This window comes from Zeus faber, assembly GCF_960531495.2.
Source record: "Zeus faber genome assembly, chromosome: 18".
NCBI classification, from domain to species: Eukaryota; Metazoa; Chordata; class Actinopteri; order Zeiformes; family Zeidae; genus Zeus; species Zeus faber.
The window spans coordinates 15174375-15189861 of record NC_137210.1 but is presented as its reverse complement, the minus strand read 5'-3'; the positions used below and the strand labels follow the sequence as shown (position 1 = coordinate 15189861).

General features: G+C 44.7%; 1 protein-coding gene across 1 annotated transcript; it reads left to right on the top strand.

The window, feature by feature from the left end:
• Window positions 1–32: 32 nt before the first annotated feature.
• On the top strand, window positions 33–15379 carry ofd1 (OFD1 centriole and centriolar satellite protein; the record flags this gene model as incomplete). The annotated part of the gene is made up of 22 exons (XM_080018846.1): window positions 33–128; window positions 616–819; window positions 911–979; window positions 1077–1104; window positions 1191–1298; window positions 1412–1548; window positions 2040–2213; window positions 2394–2500; window positions 2595–2714; window positions 3188–3261; window positions 3354–3445; window positions 3614–3782; window positions 4439–4569; window positions 4722–4833; window positions 5757–6611; window positions 7454–7586; window positions 7672–7754; window positions 11594–11731; window positions 13340–13521; window positions 13727–13888; window positions 13961–14067; window positions 15233–15379. The coding sequence occupies 22 exons, from the start codon at window positions 33–35 to the stop codon at window positions 15276–15278; spliced, it is 3327 nt and encodes a 1108-aa protein (XP_079874972.1). The 3' UTR covers window positions 15279–15379.
• Between the last annotated feature and the right edge of the window lie 108 nt (window positions 15380–15487).

The window sequence follows — 15487 nt, the reverse complement described above, 5'->3', positions numbered from 1 at the left end:
GTCCGAAGCCCCTGTCAGAGACAGCCTCCGCCATGGCTGCAGCCCGGGAGGAGGTTTTATCTTCAGACGAGCTGAGGAAGAAGCTCTACCAAACCTTCAAAAGCAGAGGAGTGCTGGACACACTCAAAGTAAGACGCTTTCATTCCCCCTCCTCCTCCTCCTCCTCCCTCACTCACGATATACCAATCAATACCTGTGCGATAATATTATACGTGTAATAGCACTGTACAAACTGTAACAACATAGTGAATACATGGAATTATTTATCATTTGCACCCATACCCATACCTATCCTGCCGTAGCTATATTTGATATATTTGAGGCGTAATTGTTTCGCTTTTTTCGGCCATTTGTGCACTTTTTTTATTTATTCTTTTGCTTTTTTTTTCTATTATATATTTTTTATTTTTTATTATTGTTTTCATCTTAAATCCCTCAGACAGACTGTAGATACCCACCAATAATCACCGTGACAAATTCCTTCTGTGAATGCACATGGTGGAAGAAAGTCATTTTGATTCTCACTCTCATTCTGACAGACAGTTGATTATTTTTTTTTTGCTGTGTTCGGCACTCAGTCGGCCCTTGACATGGTGGTGTGGTTACTTCCCACAGACACAGCTGCGGAATCAGCTGATCCAGGAGCTGAAGCGTGTGCCTCTGGGCGGAGCTGAGACGGCTCTCAGGCCACTTCCGGCGAAGTCCAGTGGGTTACTGGTCACGGCTTCCAACACCATAGTGGCTGATTATCTACGGACGTCTGGGTTCGAGTACACCCTGTCTGTGTTTTACCCTGAGTGTGGCCTGTGTAAGGACAAGGTGAGACTGGTCCAGCATTAAGCCACTTTTCAGCTCCTGCTTTTGGGGCAGATCTCCTCATGTTTGTTTTCTTCTCATTAATCTCAAGCAGAATTTGACAACGGGAGACCTTCTCCGGTTAATGAAAATCAGTTCTCATTCAGCGCTTTACAGATCCTTGGTAATGAGTGATATCACTTATAAGTTTTTGTATTGCGTGTACAGATATTTCTTTTTGAAAACATCTGACTTCCCTTCCGTTGTTATTGTTTTCACAGACTTCAGAAGAACATGAAGGTGAAACAGGTAAGCCCAGCGCTCTCCTCTTATTAACTATGCCTTATTCCTCCAAATTCAATATGATACTGAAGATGAGTGATTTATCTTCACAGGTTTCCTGATGAGTCTTTTAACACAACTATCAGACGGTTACACCGACAAACAGCGTTGTGATGCTAACACTCAGACCACCTCCATAGCAAGTTGTAGAGAATCTCTTGGTACGGATAAAAACACATCACAATCCACGCGTTGGATCCAAAACTCGAAATGTGAAAAACGATTCCCTATGCAACACATAGAGCTTTATTCTTTTCTTTGCTTTTCTTCACAGTTGATAAGATGAAGATGATCGACCAGGAATATGAAAGCCTTAATTTTAGCGGCGACAAGTGGATGTCGTACGAAAATAAGCTCGCTGCATATAGGAAAGAACTTGAAGCGCAGATGCAAGCGGAGATGAACACAATGGTACGCACACCTTCCCTGCGGTGCATGCGCATACAAAAGTACTCTCAGATGCATTATTATTTATTTTTATTATGATTTATTATTATTATTATTAATTATAGTAATTATAATTTAACCCAAGATTGAGTTCTCTACTGTCCTACAGTAGTAACTAAAACGGATCTCTCTAGACCTAGCCTAGAAACTCTAGTCTTGGCTATAAAAAGCTAAAGATGTTGTAGTGTTTGGACAGCAATACAAATGTACTTTTCTGGAATGTTTTGGTTAATTTTTTTTCCCATTGACGTGTTGGACGAATTCAAAACCTATTTAGATATTTATTTTTTCTGATTCCTTTTAGATCTGGCATGTTTGTGTTTAGCTGAACAGATCGTCTGGGCTGAAATGCATGCATGTTTTGTGTAATTTATAGCAGAGTAAATGGCTCCGATGTATAGGGTTTAAAATTGTCATTCAATTGATTTGCACATTTGCTTCTTTTTATTTGGTAGATGCAACACTTTAAAGATGTGGAAATTGCCAAGGTGAAAATGGAAGAAAAAGAAAGATCCACCAAAGAGTTTGAGATGCTGAGAAAAGACCTGGAAAATATGTACGAGCTAAAGACTAATGCATTAATCAACAGGGAGAAAAATGCAATTGATCGGTTACAAAAACAGCAAGAGGTAAAGGGACGAATCTTAAATCATGTTGTTTTGTTTTTTTTTGCCCTTAAAATACTGTACTGTAAAAAGATAAGCCAAGACATGGCTAAAACCACATTTTTGCATTGCTCAAAGCATGTTATTGCTTTTGGTATTCCATATCTCTATTAATATTATATAATACATTTTGATCACTCTTAGATTGAAGAAAAGAGTGTTTACATGCAGCGACAAACAGTTTTGAAAGAAATTGAAAACGTGCGAAACAGAGAAAATGAGCTGAAGATTAGGATGGACGCCTTTGAAAAGTAAGAACACTCTGATGAACCATTTGCCAATTTTGTCCAATTACAACAGTCGTTTCGGAGTCAATGTTGCTCACAAACTGAATAATGGCGACAGGACATGTCAAATTCACGAGGAGAAGGTGAAGATGACCGAGGACCTTCTCAGGAGGAGGGAGTTGGCGCTGAAAACCAGCGAGGACACCTATGAACAGAAGCTGCAAAATGAACTGTCCAGGTATCTGTCCGGCACTTGTCATGCATGTTCACGCCGTCATATAAAAATATATCTCCTAAATCAAAAGCTCAAGTAGACCCATTGTACCAGATGAGTTGATTACATTTGAAAAGGTGGAACAGCCATTGCTTCAACATGGAGGGAACAAATACAAAATACTGAGTAATAAAAAGGCTAAAACTAAATGTTATGCCGCTGTGGTCCTTTTAAAATATCTTTAATTATTGCATGTTGGCCAGAAGATGTCACTATTATTGAACAATTTCTATGTATTTAATTTCTTAGCAGATTCTACAACTGATGGCTGTTAATAGTTTGTTTCTCTGAGGTTGAATGTGTGGTGTTGACCATAGACATTTTTGTAGTTCGATACCATGTCTAACTTTGGCACACGCAATAATGTTTTGGTGTAATTTATAGCAGGATAAATGGCTCCGATGTATTAAAGTTTGATGTTGAGCTGTCGTCCTTAGGTATGTGATTGAGTTGAAGGAGGAGTTTTTCGAGAGGACCGAGAAGCTGAAAGAAAACGAGAGTAGTAACAAAGGTGCGTATTTTCAAATGTACCGTATTTTAGTTTGAAAATGAACTGCACTTTATCAACCCTGATATTGTTTAATTTTTATTTTTTTTCTACAGTGGAAACTGCTCGCATCCAAAAAGAGTGGGCTGCACTCGATGCGAAAATGGAGGAACATGTCAAAGCCTGTTCAGAGTTGCGTAGGCTGCAGGTAAACAGAATTACTATCTGTTTACCTACATTACTAACAGTACTACCGTCTTGTCCTCACATTGATTCAATCCATCTGTTTTTCTTTCTAACTTGCATGTTTATTTAAAGACGTGATGCAAATTTTAACTTCAGTACATAAGATATGTAAATAAAATGTTGTCCCCAGGTGGAGCTGGACTCCTCCCAGCAGCAGGTTTCTCTTCTGAACCAGAGACTCGAGGCTGTGAGCGACTACAGCAGTCTGAAGCGAGAGAAGGTGGAGCAGCAGGGGCAGCTGCGTTGGCTGAAGCAACAGCTGGAGGAGGAACAGGAGGAGAACCGCCTCCTTCGCGCAGGTGTGTGTGTGTGTGTGTGTGTGTGTGCGGGCGCGTGTGCGTGGCTTTACAGTAAACTAATGTAATGACTGTTCTGTCAATTTCTCTACCTAGTCAATATAATATCCACTGAGCTACTGGTCAAAAGATATTAGTGATAGGTGATCATTTAATTATTCAATATCGCTCAGCGCTGGTGTGACGCCTTCGGTCTTTTCCGATTTGTTTGTGCATGTCAACGTGGGGCTGCTGTGCTGTGTTTAGAGTTTTGCTAAAGGCTTTTTGACAGGGAAAAAAACAATGTGAAGTGAGGGAATTGGGTTGATCTCTGGGGGACAATATTTTTTGAGAGGATACATATCAGTTAAAAGTATCAGTGGGCTGCTCTATCCTATCTGTCACTCACAGGAGGCTTAATTGACCGCACTGCACCGCATGCTCGGCTCTGAATACAATAGATCAGTGTCAGCCAAGTCTGCCAAATCCATCCACAGCCGAGGACAACAGCTACATCGTATCAGAAAATGCCTCACATTCATTTTGCCTTTTAATTCTCATTCGTGGGTTGTGAATCCTTGTGGGGAAAAAAATAGCATGAGATGGCAGGAACGTTGAAAGTCAGGGCATACACTGTTCTTCTCAAGGTCCTGTGATAACTTTGACAATGTCCCTCTCAGATTTGGGCAAACCGTCCCAGGAGCAAGCGGCCCTGCAGGCTGAGCTGCAGCGACTGCAGAGCGCCCAAAAGCTGGAGAGGGAGGAGTTTGATAACCAGAGGCAGGTGCTGCTGGCCCAGCTCCACAGTGAGGTCAGTCTCTGAGTGTGGGAAACAATGCCGTGAATTGTCTAACCGCAGCTTGGATTGCTTTTTTGCGTTATTTCTTCCCCATTGGACCAAGTTAAGTGCTTGCGAAAGGCCACCGTGGTTCCATGTTTTGGGAATGTCCTCTATTCCGACAGGTTGAGCGCTGTACCCTGCTCAAGGCCCAGCTGACAGACAGTGAGCAGCAGATACAGTGGATGACCACCCACGCTGAGCAGGTGAAGGTGCAGCTTCACCAAACCCAACTCGGTAAACCCCCGACAAGCTCCGCATGTTCTGTCCAGTCGCCTCAAAACCAGCCAGGTGCTCTACAGTGATGATTCCCAACCTGAGGTGCTAGAACCTAGCATGGGAACGAGACAAATCTGCAAGCATTTGCTCTGCAGAATACGTCTGGCCGCCCTCCCATTCAAACAGATTTCCACCCAACCTTGCCAGGGCGGGGCCAATCACAACCGATTATCTAATATGGGGTGGGCTTGATATGATGGGATGCAGAGGAGAGACACCGAGGCATTTTTATAAACAACCAAGATGAGTGACGCTGACCTGGAACGGTCTGTTGAATCCCCTATCGTGACACTATTAAACTAACTGGACTGTGTATTTACCCTAAAACGCTTTTGTTGATAAGAAAGATGTGTTTGCCGTACCTCTGACAGGATTTGGTAAAAGTAAAATTTACCAACTCAAACAAACTCAACAAAATTTGTGTCAGTTCAAATAAATATTGTAACTGTATGTCATAATTTATTGTATGTCCTAAAAGCCATGCTCTCTCTGCCACGAACATAGAACTAATTCAGAGAAAATTGACCAGCGACTACTAACGAATACATGATAAATAGGGGGTCACTGAATCCATTTTTCGTTTAGGGGGGCCTCTGAGGAGAAAAGGTTAGGAACCACTGCTCTACAGCATCATGCATGACACGTGTAGTCATCCTTTATAATCAGTGTCATATAGTCACTACCTGGCTCCAAGTAGCACTGCATGTCTAACCTTCATAAATGAACAGGTTATAGCCTAGGTCATCTTTAGTCGATAAATCCTCTTTTTTTCTTTCCTTTTGGTGGTGGTTGATCATTGACATTCTTTCTTTTCCCATTTTCACTTTTTCCCCTCTGCCCACATTTTCTTCTGTGCCATGTGAACCACGTCACGGTGGCAGCTCTTGAAAATGAAGTGCTTCGTAACCCTAAACCCTCTGTAATCGAGCGCTCCATCTTGGAGATGGTTCCCCCCGCCATCGATGTGGAAAGGGCTCTGCTGCTGGGTCAGGCGGGTCATCGTGCCTCGTGTGACGCAGGTGGCGGCGTCCGAGCGACCTGCTGGACTCGGAGCAGCTCTCCCGACTCCGACACCGACTTTGTAGCCGGCGCAAAGGCCCGATTCCGGGAGCTGGAGAAGGAGACGGAAACCGTGGACGAGGCGTACAGGAGCTACCAGCAGAGGGCAGCACGCCTCCCCGTCTCGCACACACTCGCCACAAGGCCGATCTCCCTGAAACCTGCACGCCCCCCCCTTCACCCCAACCCCCCCCAGAGGGGAAGCGTCACTCACCACTCTCCCCCTCGATCGCCCCACAAACACAAGATCTCTCGAATGCAGCCCTCTACTCAGCCGCAACATGCAATGCGCCACACCAGACTTCCCCCCTCACCCCCCCACCGCACCAGAACTCCCCCCTTAGCCCCCTACTGCACCCAAACTCCCCCTTCACTCCCCCACCACACGCAAACTCCCCCTTCACTCCCCCACCACACGCAAGCTCCCCCTTCATTCCCCCACCACACCCAAACTCCCCTCTCACCCCCCCACGGCACCCAAACTCCCCCTTCATCCCCCCGCCGCGCCAGAAACAACTCCTCCGCTTCCCAGCCGATCTTGACCTCAGCGGGCCAGAGCCAGTGCCGGTCCCCGAGCCCAGTAGGAGACCTTTCATTCGCTGAGACCATGGTCAAGAGGCACGGAGGCCCTGAGCCTGGCCTGTCCTCGTCCCCACCCCCCCTCCAAACAGCGCAAGGTATGGCAGAGGCCATTTCATTCTCTCGTAACATTTCGAAAGTGATGCAGTGCTGACAATGAGGAATGTGACACCTTTTCTGTTGTTTTGGTTCTTTACGCGAAATGTTTTGATTAATGAGTTTTAAATACAGATTGTCAGCTTGATTTGAGAGTATTTACATGAATATTGGTTTCATAATCTTGAAATACTAACTCTTTTCATGCATAGTGCCCTTTTTTCAGGTAACTTAAAGCATTTGGACAGATCCCTATTATGTTCAACTCTGGCGCTACTTTTTATTATTTCATTGGATATCTTTTTTGTATGACGTGACTTTCTGAAGTCTCTGACTCATCTACATCACCAGACTTTCAATAGGTGACCCCATGTTCTCTGAGACCATAACACATCCTCTCAATTTCAATGTCTCTTTGAAATTCAGCTGCACTGACTAGATTTAACAGTAAAATACTATGGGATACATGGATAAATGAGTGCACGTCACAATCCAGCCGGAAATGTGGGAGTAGATTATTTCAGTAGAAGGTTCTTCTGACTAATTGTCCTACTGAAGTTAGTGAGTAGGAGTAAGGGAAACCACTGTTCAAGTTATTCATCCATATCTCCTTCATTCATGGCTTGACAAATGCTCCTTTTTATAACTAAACTTATTGTTGACACTCATTTAGTCAACCATGTATCCATGTATCCCATAGTGTATATGAGCAGTTAACTGTTAAATCTGGTATGCAGCTGAATTCCCACTGAGAACCATTGCAATTCAAAGATGTTGTTTTATGTGAGATCTACCAGATATGTGTGATGCTGGACTCTGTCTCCTTCTCCTTCTCCTTCTCTAGAGGCCGCCTCACACCCTTACGGACGTCTCTCCCCGGCCCCCCGCAGCGAGGCGGCGTCCTCCTGTGAGTTCCCCCCTGACCTCAGCTCGCCTCGCAGCCCCCAGCTCCAGAGCACGGCGCGGGACCAACGCAGGTACCGTCCTGAGCACCACCATACCGCAGGACAGCGCCCCGGGTGGGACCATGGTGACCTCTGACCCCTTTGTGTTTACTTTCAGCCCCCAGCCGGTGTTCTCCAGCTCCGAGTCATCCCCGCAGCCCGAGAAGATAAACCTGGAAGACCTCTCGGAGACTCCGCCAGGTAGGCAAACCGCTGCATTAGCTGGGTCTTTTCTTTTTCTCTCAAATATTATTTCCAGATCCTATTAATACAACTTTAAGTGCTACTGCACCTTTTTCCTGCAGATGAGGTGTCATGCATATCCCAAATACAATTTACAATAAATACTATAGGTGGTGTCATAGTTATTTATTAGGGTGCTCCGATCATGCTTTTTGGGGCCGATCACCGATTGCTGGAATCAATCAGCTGGAAGCCGATACCGATCACAAGGTCTATTTATTTAACTGTTCTTAACAACCTTGTATATTAAGTTTTAATATTGAGAGATGAGAAAGTATCACAAATTTACACCTATTTATTTTTTGTCAGGCAACATGTGCAACATATTCCACTCTTTCTCTTAAGCATGAGGGGCAAAGCTTTAGATTTAGACCCCGTTTACAACGGGCATTAACATGCGTCTTTGGTGATGCTGACAAGTAGACAGCGCTAATGCCAGGTGTAAACGCGCCCAATGCAGTTTGAGATTCAATCGCTCAGACCACATTCTGGGTCACATATGGCCACATTCTTTTAGCAGTGTAAATGTCCTGGGCCACACTGAAGGTGGGGGTGGGTGGATCGATACCAAAAGTATCGATGCTACGTGTCATTTTAAGGATCGATTCTAGCGTCAATAGGATCGATACCAAAAAAGGGTTCAGTTTCCCTCTCCAAAATAAGTTAAACTGTTTTTTTTTATTATACATATATATTTCCTCACTTGCGCTTTCTTGGTGCCCGCCCCATACAAATTAAATTGAAATGTATATGTCAGTTTAGAGTTGTGTAATTATCTATTAACCATACTATTTCATTAGTAGTGTTTTATTTTTGTCATACAACTAGGATAGTTCTTCTTAAACCATCAGTATGATGAAAAATGTAATAATGTTGTTTTACATTTTTTATACCAAGCATAATATACAAATATGGTGTTCTGCAAATGATAAGGTTTACTGTTTGTGGCACTTTTCGCCTACCACGCAAAGTGGCGTGTTCAGGGACCTCCTGCACAGACACACAGGAGATGTCTCTTGGAGATTGTAGAGAGTGGGCCAGTTGGAATAAACCCAGGAGCAGATGTGTCATGACACGGGCTCCTCTCCTGAGTGTGTGTGGGGATGGGGGTTTTACCTGCTGTTCGTTAAACCAACCAACGAGCAACAGATACGCAGCCACTCTGATCCTGGGTCCCCAATTATCTAGATCCTGGTCAGATGTGGCTGCCCAAACCACACCATCCCCACACCACAGTATGAAACACAGAAGTGGTAGTAAATGAGGAGCCGAACGAGCCGGCTCCTTTTGCTGAGCAGAATGATCTGACTCCCTAAAAAGAGGCGGAATTCCCATCACTCGCGCTGCGTCACGCATGGCAACTTAACAGCTATGGTGGTCGTTGATAACAGTGATTCTGCCCTGGTATTACTTGGTATCGGATCAAAAACAAATCTTGTGGTATTGCCCCCCCCCCCCCACTAATTCAAGGACGGCCTACTCAACTGACGTCCTTTGTGTAAGTGGAAGTATTTAGTCATTCGCACGCTCTGGTTGGGAAATTCCCCTGTTCTCCCTGTTCCAGAAGGGCAAGATTTATTATTTACAAATAAAGTATTTACACAAAAACCTCCAGTAACTACTAAATGAAGTTCCATAGCAACGGAAAGAGACGGCGAGACGTGAGTGACGCGGCATGGGATTCACCATTTATTTTGTTTTGTTCACTCCATTATGCTCACTTGTGTTTAAAAAAAAAAAAAAAAGTTTCCTACTAGTAGGAATCAAACGAAAAATAAAAAAATGAACCAAACAGAATGAAAATCTGTCTACACCGCTGTCCAGACAGTGCAGTGGATCCTCTCCCACACCCGCGTCTTTTGTGAAAGGAAGGGTTGAAGAACACACACGTAACTCTGGAAAGGTTTTTGTCATTCAAACGACTTGGAATTAGTTTACTTATAAACAGCCAACCTACTAAGAACATTTTGGTTTTAAACCAGGCTCGGGCTCGGCAGGGCCTATAAATGCAGCCAATGGAAAAGGCCTGTGCCGAGCTCAGACAGAACTTGCACGGGCTTGGATTGGGTGGGGCTTGTTTTTTTTGGGCCCAATCTAAGCTCTGGCAGAGAGAGAGAGAGAGAGAGAGAGAGAGAGAGAGAGAGAGAGAGAGAGAGAGAGAGAGAGAGAGAGAGAGAGAGAGAGAGAGAGAGAGAGAGAGAGAGAGAGAGAGAGAGAGAGAGAGAGAGAGAGAGAGAGAGAGAGAGAGAGAGAGAGAGAGAGAGAGAGAGAGAGAGAGAGAGAGAGAGATTTTCTCTAGTTCACAGTTGCAGACAATACAACAAACACACTTTGTTCAATAACAGAGAGTCCTACACGTTAAAAAGAGAGAGAGAGAGAGAGAGGCTCCATGCAGCTCTACTTTAATTTAAATTGGGAAACACTGCCATGCATAACCGTGAAGAGAAATTGTCTCATGTCTTTTGCTTCATCTTCTAATTCTAATTCTCTCTATGCTCTTCTAATTGGCCTTTATACCGATCACACGGATATCGGCTCATCACGATGGGTGGCTGATCGTGTGTGTGTGTGTGACAACGTCATTTTATGTTTCTCCAACACAGACAATTCTTTATTATAAGGAACAAGACTAGTTTCGTAGTTTTTTCAAGGGGTAATTTATTTTGCTAAGTAAAGAGCTACACCATTTAAATAAAAATAAAAAGAGTACACACAGCACCATGAATCTATACAATGTTTATTAAATATGTAAAGGGAGAGAGGTTTGAAATGTTTTCAGTGCCCATAACAACCAGTCGATTTTGAGCCGTCACGCCCACAAAAACCAGGGGCACAGAGAACCTGGCTTGGCTTCATGCTGCAGCCCCGTCACCAGCGGTGTGACCCTATTATTCAAATTAAACGGCTCGTTTTTGGGATCTTTTATTCCCGAAACGCATGTAGAGTCAGGGAGAAACAAAACGAAAACAGACCTTAAATTCAGCTGTCACGTTGAGGGTTTGGGAGGCTCTGTTAAGTTTCCTGTTGTTTTCTTTGCTCCGGCGCCCCTAGCTGTGACACTTGGTGCTGCAACTCAAACCGCATTCCCATCACTCTGCAGCAACAGGTTTCCCTGGTCACACAGCCTGTGTCTTCGTAAATGTAGTTTGAGGTGGATGAGCGCTATATGCATTCATAATCTACAAAGATTAAACCATTATGTCAAGAGATTTTAGTAAAGGGTGTTTTTTTTCTATGCTGCTTAATAAAACAGTTTTTTGTGCAGTACAAGATGCAAGATGTACAGTGTGTATCACAAGCCTGAGATGCGCTGCTTCCTCAACAATAGTATTGGATGCAACAGCATCATTAGGTCGTACGAAAACATGAAATAAAGTCCTTTCACACATCTCTCATACTGTGAACACACTGTACAGTTAGTGTGAGCAAATGTCAAATCGTTTTCCATTTGTGATCTGAATCATCAGTTTCAGGTTGTTTTTTTTTGTTTCGTGAGAAGTCAAAAAACCTTTTGGGTACGTATTTTCTTTTCATTGTCAATACATTTTTCCAGAATTAATTTCTCCGGTGTAGAATCACGGAACCAGGATGCAGGAAGTCCGCGAGTGAGCTTTTTGGATCTTAGAGCGGCTGCATTTTAATTAGTGTGTGACTAGCCTCCAAAGTGTCCTTTCAGCGGCCTCGCACAATGGCGGAGATGAAGGGCAGCTGATTATGTATTCTGTGCTGGTTGGCCGGCTCAGCTGCATTATGGAGCAGCATGAAAGCTCTCTTTGTGCTGCGCGTCTCCCGTCCAGAGCCCAGCAGCATTCCAGAGCTGCTCCTGGACACGGCCGTCCCTCTCGCTCGGGAGGCCCCCGACGGCCCCTCGGTCCCCCCTCCGCCGGCTCCCCGGGACCTCCCAGATGCCCAGATCATCCAGCGGGAGCAGGGGGGTGAGTTAGCGCTCTTCCATCACCGCGGCCAAAGTTCGTTCCTCTTGTCTTTGCTCTCCACCGTGGAAATGGTCCTCCCGCCCCCTCACACCACTAAGGTCGCAAAACATCCCAGAGTATACGCTCTGCTGCTTATACCACGGCCTCCCAAACTTGTTCAAAAAACTTGATAAAAAGTGCAAATCTCAAAAATGATCATTAGTGGGTTGAGTATGAATACAAAAAAAAAAAAAAAGTTATTTGGCTGCGGACACCCTGCAATTCCTTGGAGGACCCCTAGGGGCCTGGGAACCCATAGCTTAGCTTCTCAATATGGATCCCACAGGGGTCCTTCAAGAGGTTCCAGGGAGTCCCCAGCGATATGATTAATATTTCAACTTCACCGTTATCATTTACACTGACCAGCCACAACATTAAAACCACCTGCCTAACATTGTGTAGCTCCCCCTCATGCCGCCAAAACAGCTCTGACCCATCGAGGCATGGACTCCCCAAGACCAACATGGATCAGGCTTGTTGTTCCAGCACATCCCACATATTCTCGATTGGATTGAGATCTGGGGGATTTAGAGGCCAAGTCAACACCCTGAACCCTTTGTCATATTCCTCAAACCATTCCTGAATATTTTTTGCAGTGGTGTACTTGGTCTGCAGCAATGTTTAGGTAGGTGGGACGTGTCACAGTAACATCCACATGTTTGACAGGACCCACCGTTTCCCAGCGGAACATTGTCCAGAGCATCACACTGCCTTCTTCCCATAACGCATCCTGGTGCCGTCTGTTCCCCAAGTAAACAATCCATACGCACCCGGCTATCCACAATATAGAAGAAAACATGATTCATCAGACCAGGCCACCTTCTTCCATCGCTCCATCGTCCAGTTCTGATGCTCACATGCCCATTGTAGGAGCTTTCGGTGGGAGACAGGGGTCAGCATGGACACTCTGAGCGCTCTGCAGCCACACAACCCCCTACGCAGCAAGCTGTGATGCACTGTGTGTTCTGACACCTTTCTATCATAGCAGCATTAACTTTTTCATCAGTTTGTACTACAGTAGCTCTTCTGTGGGATCGGACCAGACGGGTCAGACTTCACTCCCCACCTGCATCAATGAGACCGTGACCCTGTCACCGGTTCACCAGTTGTCCTTCCTTGGACCACTTTTGGTAGATACTAACCACTGCATACCGGGAACACCCCACAAGACCTGCCGTTTTGGAGATGCTCTGACCCAGTCGATTTGACCCTTGTCAAAGTCGCTCAGATCCTTACGCTTGTCCATTATTCCAGCTTCCAAGATGATCAATGTTATTCACTTCAACGCTCAGTGGTTTTAATGTTGTGGACGTTGGGACGATTGGAGAATGTAGAATAATGACTGTAATCCTAGTCTCACTGTTTCTCTGGAACTATAATATGGACACGTATTGAAGTTTGGACTAAATGATGTCCAACAATGAAAATCTTTTCATATTGAGACAAATATTATCAAATTGAGGGTCCTTGATGTGGAAAAGGTTGAGAACCCACGGCTTAAACAACAATCGAGATGGAGATGAATTTGACATGTTTGATCGGAGCTTCCCTTCATCTTTGTCCTGCAAGCTCTGGGCGACTCTGCCGAACGTGGAGATGTCGGTGAGGAAAAGAAGAAAGAAGATCGGGAGGAGAAGCAGCGGTGGGAGAAGGAGCGGAGGGAGAGACAGGAGCGACGGCAGAGAGAGCTCGAGGAAGCCCAGGACCGAGAGCGAGAAGAGCTGGAGAGACTGGAGAGAGAGATGGTGACGGTCGGTGTCTCTCGCCCCTTCCTCGCCCCATCTTCTTTGTCCACCTCGTAGGGTGGAGGTCAGACTAAAGTGTGTGTGTGTGTGTGTGTGTGTGTGTGTGTGTGTGTGTGTGTGTGTGTGTGTGTGTGTGTGTGTGTGTGTGTGTGTGTGTGTGTGTGTGTGTGTGTGTGTGTGTGTGTGTGTGTGTGTGTGTGCGCGCGCCCAGATGCCGCAAAAGGAAGGAAGCGAGAAGGAGGGGATGGAGGAAGAGGTGGAGAAAGGAGGGAAGGAAGAAGAGAAACGGGTGGAGGCGATCACGGCGGCAGAAAACCCTCTGAACAAATACATGAAGATGGTTCTGGAGGCGCGAGAGACGCAGCGTGCGCAGGTGAGCCCGCGTCAATAAAGTTTCCCAGAGGGGGCGCAGAGCAGCGTGTTTTATTACCCTGTGTTTCATCAGAGTCCCGGAAGAGAAGAGCCAGACCCCTGCAGCCCCGCGGCCCCCAGTGAGGCCCCCAGTGAGGCCCCCAGTGAGGCCCCCAGCGTGTCCGAGGAGCCCGACGACAGGTAGAAATAACTCACACATGGAGGAGAGAGTAGACGGAAAATGGACGCTGTATGGAATCATGAGCAAGTTTATAGGTCGTGCACAAAACCTGGGTCAACTTTTTGTCCCCAGTCGATCCTCAATTCACTTAACTTCTCATGAGCGTTTCCTTTTTCATTTTTCATCCCTTCAAGTTCCAAAATGTTCCGTCTAATTCCAGATCTGTAGATCTCATACAAATAATTAATTGTTATTTTTTAATAATTGCTCATTTGTGGCTTATTGATAATCAAATTTGTATTTTTTTATGATATTTTATTAGCATTTTTTTTTTTTATGTATTAATTCATTTATTATTATTATTATTTGTATTATATATATATATATATATAAATACATTGATTCCCTTTATAGTTTGGTTTTAAAGAGCACCTTCCATTTCCCTCCCTCTCACTGTTCCACAGTGCTCTGTGCAGGGAGAGCAGCTTAAAAGTATTAGTTTACAGTGTTAATAAAGTGTCATTATACGAACCCTGTTTTGAAGTCAGTGTTGAATGTTAATGTGGTTGTCCACCCAAAACTGTTCCATAAACAAAAGTAAATGTTAGATGCTTGGCAGAGTCTCGACACCCCTACCATCATAAAAACGTGAATAATGATGGTGATTAGACTCATCTTCTGTAGAGGCTCCAGTGATAAATTCTCCAATAAAACAGTGTGTGTAGTCAAAGAGGAGGTAATAATAAAAGAAACACATTTCAGGCCACCAATGACTGAAGCTACGTTCACGTAAAGTGTCCCAAATCCCATTTTTGTGACTCACATCTGTTACTTTTCACGACAGTGTGAACAGCACAAATGGTGTGGAATCTGATGTTTTCAATTCAGAATCGGGCGACTTTCATATTCGGTCCTTAATCGGAGACGGGTCTGATTGATTTTTTTCCTGCAATGCCACCTCAGTCGGAAAAACTCTCACATCACTTTAGAGCAGCGCTGCCCAACCTTTTCATCATCACGGACAGCACAAAATGTTCACGCACCGGGGACGCAAGAAAATAAAAAAAATACCCCATTGTTTCGAGAATGAACTCCGAATTCAGACTTGGGGACCGGCGAGCAGAGCGTGCACGTGTGCGTGCATGTGTGTGTAGGTTGTTGTTCACGTCCTTTCTGTCTCTGCAGCATCGCAGCATATTCACACGAGGCCCCGGACGATGACTTCTGGTGATTTCTCAGACGTCCGATTCTCCACGTGTGGTCGCTACGTCTTCTGTAGTTTACATTTTGGATGTTTTTAAAAATTGGTTTTTTTTTTTTTTTTTTTGCTTGGCTTGCAGGAGTACAAATAAATCCTTATTTTTCTAAACCTGGTGTCGTTCCTATTTATTGCTTCACACAAAAGACCGTCGGGAAAAGTAAACCCGAAAGAAAAGTCAC